Genomic DNA, 11,585 nt, shown 5'->3' on the forward strand with positions numbered 1-11,585 from the left:
ACAAGGCTACCTAATAACTACAACGACTCCTCAATAAGTGTTTCCGCTATATAGTAATTGAAGCGCTCTCCTCCATAAATACGTGGCCCTTCATAACTCCTACTATTTGATGAGGCGGTGCTCTTAATAAATGCATGAGCATCCCCGATTTATCTAGTGAGTCATAAAATGTTGGACATTTGTTGAATAATTCATCACTAGCCCCATGCCCGCAGGCTATAATTTTTTTATTTTTTATTTTGTGTATAATAATAATAATAATAATAATAATAATAATAATAATAATAATAATAATAATAATAATAATAATAATTTTTTTTTAATTTTTTTCCCATGCAGGATCGACAATGCGATCGAACAGATCGAGGACAGGCATCGGTCATGGGTGAGGCCGCATAGCCAAGGCATTTTTTAGGACTGACTTAGGCCAAACCATGACCGAGACGCGATATTCGGGTAGCGAGTGAAAGGAATTTCGATTTGCAACCTTCAAGTCTCTGGTTAATTTGATCAATCATCGGATTAAACAAACTAGCCATGACACTGCCACGGAAAGATAGATCTCCCAAGTACTTACTCAAATCTAACGTATGTTGAAATTCAACCAAATATGTAATATGTTTTGCCAGATTAATTAACGTGCACATTGCGAGAGCAACATATACTAGACTTAGCAATGTTGACTTTCTGCCCTGAAGCCTTGCTAAATGTGTCAAGGCAACTCTTAATGACCATCATTTGCTCCACGCTAGCTTCTGCAAAAAGAACTATATCATCAGTAAAAAGGAGGTGAGAGAGGGTAGGGTTGTACCTGGACAATCTGACAACTTTCTAATTGCCACAGTTAACTGCATCATTAATTAGATAGCTCAACCTTTCAATGCATAACACAAACAGGTAGAGAGAAATGGCGTCTCCGTGGTGAGCTCCCCTTTTTGGGGAAAACCATATAGAACATTATTTCCCATTCAATAGGATCGCAAGTCATGCTTCGAGTTCTCATTGCTAATATCATCAGGTTCGGTGTCCCCGGTGGTGCATCCGGTCTGCCAATAACTACAAGCTTCTTCAAATGCTCGTATATGTCACACTTAAAGCAAATCAAATGCATGCCTTCTTCGTATTCGATCCATCGAACCTTCCTTCAAAACCAAAATTTTAGTGAGCAATAGCTTGGTGATGTCAACTTCGACATATAGACTTCCTTGAAATCAGACTTGTAGCACAGTATAGTACGTCAAGTCGTCAACCATTATATTATAGGATTCCCTATCTTTTCTACAATAATTCTAAATTAAACAAGAATGCCATATCATATATTCCAGAGGAAGTTCTGGAAACCTAACCCCAACAATAATCTTCTCTGTTTTATCGGTCATGCATGGGGTCGAAGTTCAATGACCACTCCTTCGTAATGAGATAGTGGTCCATAATCATCCATGTACCCCCAAACTTAGCGAATTCATATATAATCCATCATTGAGCAATAAGTTCCATCTTAGATTTGGGGTGCCAGATGATGGATGGATAAGCATTTAAGGAGATAGGCCCGCATACCCAACTTTACGTCCCAGGACTTTGACAATCAAACTCTGCCTCTAGGGTGAATGCAACCGTGCCTTCTCCTCTCGGCTAAGTGAAATAACTGGGCATTATATTCGATCTGGATCACCATCACTGAAATATATATAAGCGCAGCACACAATGATGTTGAAACTGACGTTGTAACACAAACGATCTGTAACGCAGTTTGGGCAAACAACCCTAATCTGCGAGGCACTTCTCAATTTGAGAATTTGCCTAAATCCACTAAAAGTTTAATATTTAAAGTACACTGTTTGGAACCTGAGATTACACAATAGAATGATCTTTCTTATCGAACTATTGAAACCTAAACACATGTACTACTTTCTAGGGGATTTGGATATCTCTTCTCAGTGACTATCGTACCTCACAAATTAGATCTTGAAAGCTTGACTTCTGTGATAAAGGACAACCTCTATTTATAGTAGCTACTTCTAACAAATTTCTGAATAATAATGCTATTCCTAATCAAACTAGAACTAGAAGATCTTCAATAACAATTCCTCTTAGAACTAGTATTCTTCAATATCTATTCCTTTTAGGACAGTATTCCTTCATAGAACTGGAATCCTTTTTGCACATAACTTTGACAAGGTCTTTGAGTCAACAATCTCCCCCTTTGTCAAATTTTTGGCAAAATCCTTGATTCCATATAAAAGGTTGGTATTTGACTCATTTCCCCCTTAACTGATTCCATGTATCTCTGTTATTGGTGAGTGCTATCTTTGAGTATGATTTGTTTAAAAAAAATCCCAATTAAATCAGTCTATCACAGCTAATTTCTCATCTGATTTATTCTTCCTCTGTTATTACCGCAAACGCTTTTGATTTCATCACTTCTCCTCAATCGCGACATCCCGAAGGGAAATTGCACATCGGAGGAGCGCGATGCCAAAGCTGAGACAATCTGTCGAGAATCTTTTAATCGGAGATGTATTATGGCCATGCAAACATGAATCTACTGAGATTCCATCAATCGGTCTCTTCTGCCTTACGATCGCATCTAGATTTCCTGATCGGAATTTCGAATATACTAACTCTGCGCCATCATTAATTTATGGAAATAACACAAAATCCGGCGAAAGCTCTTCCACATGATCTCTAAAATATCTGATCTGATCTTCATGAGATAACCTAGACGCAATTGGAATTTCTCCAATTTCCGGTGACATAATCATCGACAGAAAACGCTTCGTCGCCACCGCCAGACCACCCTCGCCCTTCAGGGCTGTCTCGCACAAATAGGCTGGAGGTGGTTCGCGTTCGTCTTGAATATTTTTGTAGGGTTCCTGTGAAATCAGAACAGGACCCATAATGATCGTTGCAGAGCCATCATCCTTTTCTTCATCTGGTTCTGTTTCTGTTTTGTGATTCTGCATAATAGTAGTCAGAGGTGTTGGAACAGTTGTTTCAACAACTCTAGGACTTTCGTCATCATTAGTGGTTATTGTTGAAATTGTGTCATTAATAACCACATTCATGGATTCCATTGTACTGTCTATATTGAAAGCCCTACTGTTTGATGTATAACCTGAATAATCTAGGAATATTTCTTGGTCCCCTTTGATGTCATGAGAATTTATGTGTCCCATATGTTGGTGCCGTAATTGTTTTTGCTTGATGGTTGTCTGTAAACCAGATAGGTCACCATCCCATGTATAGCATTTGTTTGCGGACCCTTTTCCCATCATGACACACTTGTGATTCTGATTAAACACGGTGCAATTTTCTTTAGAGAATTCTACTTTGAGTTCATCTTCACAAAGTTGACTTATGCTGATTAGATTTGTTTTTAGACTTTGTACTAGGATGACTTTTGGCAACCTAGGCAGTCCATGGACATTCAAGATGCCGCTTGCAATGATCTGGCATTTTCCTCCATCTCCAAAGGTAATATGTCCTTCATTCTTATACTGAATGTTTTTCAGATTTTCTGGATTTCCAATCATATGCCTTGAACACTCGCTATCAAAATACCATACGTTTTGTTCTTTGCTAGTTTTTGAGGTGTAGGCAACATTCTGATCTTTTCTTACCCAGATTTTCTTGCTTTGTACGGACCATTCTCTGTTGATTTGTCTGTAATAAAGATCATTTTGTCTTTTGAAGCAGTATGCTTTTATGTGCCCCAGTCTATGACAGTAATAGCATTTGATCCTCCTTCGGTGTTGGAAGTGATGTTGCGACACTTCAGGAATTTCAGAAGAACGACTTTCATTTGAAGCTGGATTTGGAGATTTAGGCCTCTCAGTTAGTGCCTTGATCTCTTGTAACAGTTTGGCCTCTCTGCCTTTTGACCCCATTAATTCATTATGAGTATCTTTAAGGTGTTTTTCATTACTCTCTTTTTCATCTTTTAGAAACTAATTTTCATGCATGAGTTCTAGATTTACCTTGATGATTTGTTCTCATTTAGCATGCAGCTGTGTATATGACTCTAGCAGTTCTTGTATATCATTTTCGTTTCCGTTGTCATTCTCATAATTTGCGGTGAATGCTACGAAATTAGTGTTGGTGTCTTCTTCACTGTCTGAGTCATCGCTTAGTGATGTCACATATGTTTTGTTCTTCCTTTTAAAGTATGTTGGACATTCTGACTGGATGTGTCCAAACCCTTTGCACTCTTAGCACTGAATTCCTTCAGGTGTTGGAATCTCCCTTCTTTTTGTAGTAGACTGATTTTGTCCAGTTGGGGAGTTCCCTTGATTGATTGAAGCACTTTTGTTTCTAAATTTTTTGAGAACTCTGTTGAAATTCTTTGTTAGGAGAGCAATTGATTGTTCCATGGTTTCAGTATCAATTTCTGGACTCTCTTTCTGCTTAGATTGAAACGCAATTCCTTTGTCATTATTTTTCCCTTTTTGCAGTATCTGAAGCTCATATTTTTGAAGATTTCCCATTAGATCACTGAGTTTGTAGGTGTTTAGATCTTTGTTTTCTTGGATGGCTGTAACCTTTATCATAAATCTTTCAGGTAGGGAACGTAGGACCTTTTTAACGAGCCTATGTTCAGGAATAGGTTCGCCTAGGTTAGACGCATCTCCAGAGATGCTTAAAACTCTCGCACTAAATTGAGTGATATTCTCTTCTTCTTCCATTTTCAAGTTTTCAAAGTCTGTCTGTATCATTTGTAATTTGGATTGCCTAACAAATGTGTTCCCTTCATGATGATTACATAATATATCCCATGCAATTTTGGCTATGCCAGTGGTAACGATTAGTTTGAAAGTATCTTCACTTACTGCTCCATAGATGGCGTTCATTGATTTTGAATTGTAAGTATATTTCCTTCGCTCTTCTTCGTTCCATTCTGTTTTAGGTTTTCGATTACCTTTATCATCAACTAGAATCTTCCATTCTTCTTCAACGGCTTCCTAGACTCCTTCTCCTTGTGCCAAAATATAGATTTTCATTCTAGCTTTCCAGTAGGAGAAATTTGTACCAAAGAGAGCAGGGGCCTGGTGCTTGACAATCCTTCTCTGGGAAACTCCATTAGGATCCTGCTAATAACTTAAGCAGTTTGGCTCTGATACCAATTGAAATATATATAAGCGCAGCACACAGTGATGTTGAAACTGACGTTGTAACACAAACGATCTGTAACGCAGTTCGGGCAAACAACTCTAATCTGCGAGGCACTTCTCAATTTGAGAATTTGCCTAAATCCACTAAAAGCTTAATATTTAAAGTACATTGTTTGGAACCTAAGATTACACAATAGAATGATCTTTCCTATCGAACTATTGAAACCTAAACACATGTACTACTTTCTAGGGGATTTGGGTATCTCTTCTCAATGACTCTCATACCTCACAAGTTAGATCTTGAAAGCTTGATTTCTGTGATAAAGGACAACCCCTATTTATAGTAGCTACTTCTAACAGATTTGTGAATAATAATGCTATTCTTAGTTAAACTAGAACTATAACAATTCCTCTTAGAACTAGTATTCTTCAATATCTATTCCTTTTAGGACAGTATTACTTCATAGAACTGGAATCCTTTTTGCACATAACTTTGACAAGGTCTTTGAGTCAACAATCACACTTCCTGACGTTCTTGTCTTCATCTTCATCATCCGACGCGAGGTCTAATTCACTTTTCTCCTTCCTCTTCGTCATCCGATGTGAGGTCCAGTTCACTTTTCTCCTATCGCCTCGATCCATGTGGCGGTTGAAACTCCAAATTATTGCACGGGAATCGGAGTTCGTGTTCATGGTAGCTCCAGCATTAGGCATTTCATCCAATGAAACAGTAGTTTCAATACCTTTCATAGCATCATATCGTTAACATCCCCTCCCATGGCAATTTTCATATTTTTGGTGCTCCGTTCAAGCAAGTCCTGGACTTCCAATGAACGGTTTTTTGACGACGAAGCATTTTCAGACGGGTTCATTCATACATTTATATATTCATTATTTATTTATGATAAGTATTAATCAATTTTGACGATTCATTGAATTACGATGGATGTAAAGATATTGGAGCTGAGTAGGTAGGCGAGATGATAAAATAAAGCAAGTGGATCATGAAAATAGCGATGATAATGGATAGATACACAAATAACATAACCATTTGTATGATATAGGTAAAAGTGTAAAACGGTTTAGTATATTATAAAATATAAATACATATAAGTGGTAGGAACATGACTAAATTTAACATAACCACTCAAGTCAAAATCAAAATGTTATTATATTTTTTTAGAGTTAATTACTTAATTTCAAAAATGATCGATTATTAACATTATCTCAAATTTTAATTGGATCATAAATAGTCTGACTCTATTAAAGCACATAGATATAATACTGCCCCCACTAGAGCTCAAACCCATAACCTCCCATTCAGGAAAGTCAATTCATGCCATTAGACCACAAGATCATTGGCCATGAGTCCATGACTACTAATTTTTATCCTTAACTAACAAATTGACCATAAATAGTCTCTTGAGTATTGATTTTATTCCAAATTAATTAATAAATGCCAGTAAAAGTGTAACATGAAAAAAGTTAAAAAGTAGCACTGGAGTTAGGTCTTTAGTCTTTCTTTTCCATAAATTTAGGCCGAGTGGACAAAATATTTATGGGCTCAAAAAGATACTCCGTAGTGAATTTGAACCCATTCTTTTCCTGTGTGTCCTATTCACACATTGACACATCAGAACAGATGAGAAGACAACTCCAAACTTCATTAGGATAGAGGTTAAAACCATATCCATATATATTAGCATGCAAGACTCCTAAATGTTGTTATTCAGGGCAGTGGTGTTCGATCATCAAATGTACACACGTTGGACCACTCATAACTACTTGTGGGATAATACAAGACGCCATTTCCTTTCTCCATTTTTCTCTCGACCCTTCTTCATGAAAGAACCATTATTCCACGTGTGAAAAGCCACCACCATGCTCAGCACGCGTTCTATACACATTATCATTTAGTTAAACCCATAACTATTATTGTATGAAATGTCCAACTTGGGAAATGATGTAACCTAACCTATCAACAAGTGTGACATTTAGAAACCTTTTGACAATGATAAAGAGTGACTTACTTGTGATCGGAAGGATTAGGCATAAGCTCGTAGACAATATTTGCAACAGCATCCCTCTTCATCTGTATGTTTCATTAAATTCGTGTTTTAGATTGAACACCAATAACTCCATGTAAATAAGATAATTTCATAGAAATTATTTCACCTGGGTGGCTTCTCCTTTTAAGCCAATGTAATGGATTTGAGTAACATCTGCACCAAAACTGTCAGGGAAATGCAAGGTGATATTCCCAACACTTTGAAACTTGGAGTACCTGAATTAGTGAACTGGTGGTATCAGAAAACGAATGCCAACAAACATATTAAACAGCCAATGGCTGCACAATTTTATCACCAAATTATCAATCTTGTTATTCAGTTCACGCTACTCTTGTAATCCACGTTTTAGGAACAAATTAGTCTACGCATTGAACACTTGGAATATCTCTCCTTTCTTGTCCACAGGAATGTGGTGTGAGTTCCAGAACAGTAAATAACACTATAGAAAAGTTGACTATGGCAATAAAATGACAACACTTGTAGAGTTCATGGGGCAAGGAGCATTTACCTTGTTTGATACTCTAGGACACCTTGCAAATTTTCAGCCAAATCCCATTCCTTAAAAGTAAAAATTATTCATTAATGTAGCACATTACATAATGGACAATGCTAGATGCCCCTACATCTACCACTCACAAAATAGCCACTCCCTCATGTGGCAAGTTTTAATAGGTTGAGATTTGAAAAAAAAAAAAAAAAAAAAAAAAAAAAAAACTATTTAAACTTGCCACATCAGGGAGTGGCTATGTTGTGAGTGGTAGATGTAGGGGCAGCTAGCATTTTCGTTACATAATAAACGTAGCATTCCTATATGCCATCAACATTAAATACCTGAACTGGTTGCATATTTTGAGCATCTGAAAAGTCTATACCATCTCTATTAATAAACCTGTAGTTATTGTAGAACATTGTCAGCGCAGGGGATGAGTAAGTGAGTGGCAGTAGGTTGGAAGAACTGAATATGTGGGGAAATTGCAGGGAGCGGACATAACTCACTGCAAAGAATTAACAGACATGCATTTAAATGACAAATTAACTAACTTCCCCATTAAGGAAAAAACTAATGCATAATCATCTCCCACAAGAATCCAGGATCACTAGAATAAATATTAGCCAGCAAATTACTGATATTACACTATTACAGTGTAAGATATGTCAAGGAGAAAAGGAGTGAGAAGAAGAAACACACTAACACTCTCATCTTGGAAGGACTTGTTCCATCAGAACCACCAACAATTGCAATGCTCTTGATTTTAACATCCGAAGTAAATCTGTCGTAATTGGTTCCAAGAAGTAAATGCATCCATAAGATTTGCAGCAATATAAAATGGAATTTAGTAATTTGAAAGCGATATCAATAATTAAAAACACTGCAAAACAAAGGAACATTATTTCTTTCACTCCCTAGTGGAGACTATTTTGAAAAATAAAACTTAAAAAAAAAAAAAAAAAAAAAGGAAATTTCAATAGGTCATAGAATGCCAGATGTACAGTTTAAGTAGAAAACCAACACATGCATAGTTTATTAACTTATTTAGTTCAATTCTTTCCTATCAGGTTGAAACAAAGCGAAAGGAGAAAATGAAATTCCACAGGGATCTAGGAGTGGCCACTCCATGCCAGTTCACCTGACACCTGTTAATTACAAATCTACAAACACATTAAGCAATCAGAGCACATATTACAATTGCTTTTCATTGGCAAATGAGGTCGACAGGCATTTTAAAGATAGATATTAACAAAAATTATTCAAATCGAGAGCAAGCATGGTATATGAAGGTCATATCAAGACGTGGAAAACAAATTATTTGAATTATAACATTTCTAGTTGCTTGTTGACATATAGCATAAATGTCCTTATAATGACATATCAAACATCCAGGACTGAGGACACACGTAAAACAGAACACACAACTGATTGTAAATGAAGCTACCAAGTAACAGTAAAACTGAAGCAGGTAAGATGGTTAAGAAAATCGCTTATTTCCATGGAAAAGTTAGCACTCACGGGATGAAGACAATCAATTCAGGATCACCCTCATTGCTCTCCAAGTAACCCTGTGACAACAAAAAATGTCAAACTCAGAGTGTAGACACCTTCAGAATAGTAAAACAAAAAGTACAAGAAAGAAAAGAAAGGAGGGGAAAACGGGGAAAATTTTCAATGGCTACAGAATGTGTTGGTAGTAGGAGGAGGAAATTATTTGTCTTTCCCATATTTTGACATTTGAAAAAAAAGAAAAAAAAAAGATTCAATGAATAAAAAATTTCAAATATCCCCAAAAAATGGTTTTAAAATTTAATGGCACTATGGCAGAAGAAACACCTTATAAATAATAAAGGTATCATAACTCCTGCTAACAACAGACACATCATGTTTGGAATAGTCCTTTAAGGATGAAAGAATCTGAGATTTTTCATGTGACAATTATAATTTATAGGCTCCTTCCTTTCAGACACAAAAATGTTAGTCTTCCACAGGTAACATAGATTTTACTGTTACAAAAGAGAAACAAGACAAATTGAACATAAAATACATTTCATGTTTACACTTTCAGTTTCCCCTGTACTTGCCATAAACACTTTCTACTGGACTTGCCCAAAGTTATCTCTGGCACAAACAAGTGAAGAACTACTTGTTTGTAAGCAGCATAGTACAAGACTATAATTACAGAGGGAAAGAAACCAAATACCTCTGATGAATTAAGACGCTGTTCCCATGGTTTAAAAATAGACTTTACACTGCCTATGACAGCCTCATTCAGAGCAGTAACCTGTTGGAGAAGAAAATCAAAGTGTCAATCTCAAAAAGTATAGATTGTTTGATGAGAAATAGAAAACAATTGTGAGAAAGGAACCCTTCCCATCAATAAGTAAAAAGTCCACTGAACATAAGAAAACGAAAGTAACAATAAAAACCCCAGCTGTATTAGCATCAAGATAAGAGTTAGCAACAACTCTCCATAAAGATAATGGCAAACTGACAGTAAAATCTTACATTCCTGCCAGATCATGCCTTTCATATTAAAGCCATGAATAAGATCATTGTAATATTTATGCATTTAATCAAAGGAAACACACAAGTCCTAATATATCCATGCCGATTTTTAGGTGTTTATACAGCTGCTTTTCAAAACAAAACTTTTGATCCCACATCAAGATTTCATTTGGCAACTCCTTAAGGCCAAAAACTCAAGACACCAACATTAGTCTCAGTACCAAACAATCAATGCTAAACAAAGAAAAGCCTTAAACATCAGCAACCATGATGCTCAAATCATGAAAGCTATGACCCGAATTGACCAGTGACTCTCAACTCTCAAGATATAGAGACTACGGAATTCAATTTCCAACAAAAAAAAAAAAAATGGTAGCAGCCTGCATAATTCATCAATAGTAAAACACTCGTATAATTAAATAACAAAAAAATAATAATAATTTTCCAAAGTGAGAAAATTTTAGAACTAGGGTTTTATTGATCGTGAATAATTCAAGTAAAAATCCTTCCATTTCCAACTCTTGAAAGCGAAATCAACATCGAAATGGAGCTCTCAACGATATACAAGCAATAATAATACTTAAATTCCTGTTTCAAATACAGTCCAGAGCAAACAGTAAAACGCAGAAAAGATGGAGGGAGAACCTTGGAGAGGTCAATGTGTTTGTAGAGAGACCAACTGGAAGAACAGTCGTGATCTCCGCAGTCGTGATCGTGAAGGCAAGCCATCTTCGCTCTGTCTCCCTCTCTGTATTGCCTTTTGCCTCTCAATACAAGAAACGAATTGACGTAGAGAACCTTTCCACAAATTATATCATTATACGACGACCTGCGAATATGTGCGAAGGAATTTTTTGGAAATCCGATAAGGAATTCTAGTGTATTTAGAGAGCAAATATCAATTTTGATTTTACGAGTATTAGTAAAATGATGATTTTGGTTTACATATTTAATTTTTATTAATTTTCATTCACAATTATTATTTTAGTATTAATTTTTATTCACAATTATTATTTTAGTGTCAAAATTCATCACGCTGATTACCCATTCGTTTAAGACATGTGGGGAATATGAAATTATTTAAGATATTTTCGTCCTTTTCAAATTAATATCTCAATTTAAGCGTGAATAAAGAGATTTAAGCCCTAAGATCTATCCCAATTCGCAATTCTCGTCTTCAAATTAATGTATGAGGAGGAGGAGAACTGCGAATTGAGATCAATCTTAGGACTTAAATTCCATTATTCATGCTCAAATTGGAATCTTAAATTGAAAAAAAGGTGAAAATGCCCTTATTATTAACCCGCATGGGCAGCTCAACTGGTCACAGAGGTAATAAATTATGGTAATTAGACTCGATCCCTAGTAATTTATGCCCTAATTTATGCCCAAATTCCCATTGGTGACACA

The 11,585-nt window shown here is 36.1% G+C and overlaps 1 protein-coding gene across 1 annotated transcript; it reads right to left on the reverse strand.

The window, feature by feature from the left end:
• Positions 1 to 6,749: 6,749 nt before the first annotated feature.
• LOC109179725 (PITH domain-containing protein 1) lies at positions 6,750 to 11,004 on the reverse strand. Its single transcript, XM_019329214.1, has 9 exons — positions 10,821 to 11,004; positions 9,871 to 9,951; positions 9,186 to 9,235; positions 8,371 to 8,448; positions 8,009 to 8,066; positions 7,686 to 7,735; positions 7,284 to 7,392; positions 7,139 to 7,200; positions 6,750 to 7,005 (listed from the first exon to the last, which is right to left on the reverse strand). The coding sequence occupies exons 1-9, from the start codon at positions 10,902 to 10,904 to the stop codon at positions 6,963 to 6,965; spliced, it is 615 nt and encodes a 204-aa protein (XP_019184759.1). The 5' UTR covers positions 10,905 to 11,004; the 3' UTR covers positions 6,750 to 6,962.
• Positions 11,005 to 11,585: the final 581 nt, after the last annotated feature.

Source organism: Ipomoea nil, unplaced genomic scaffold (assembly GCF_001879475.1).
Source record: "Ipomoea nil cultivar Tokyo-kokei standard unplaced genomic scaffold, Asagao_1.1 scaffold0980, whole genome shotgun sequence".
NCBI lineage: Eukaryota > Viridiplantae > Streptophyta > Magnoliopsida > Solanales > Convolvulaceae > Ipomoea > Ipomoea nil.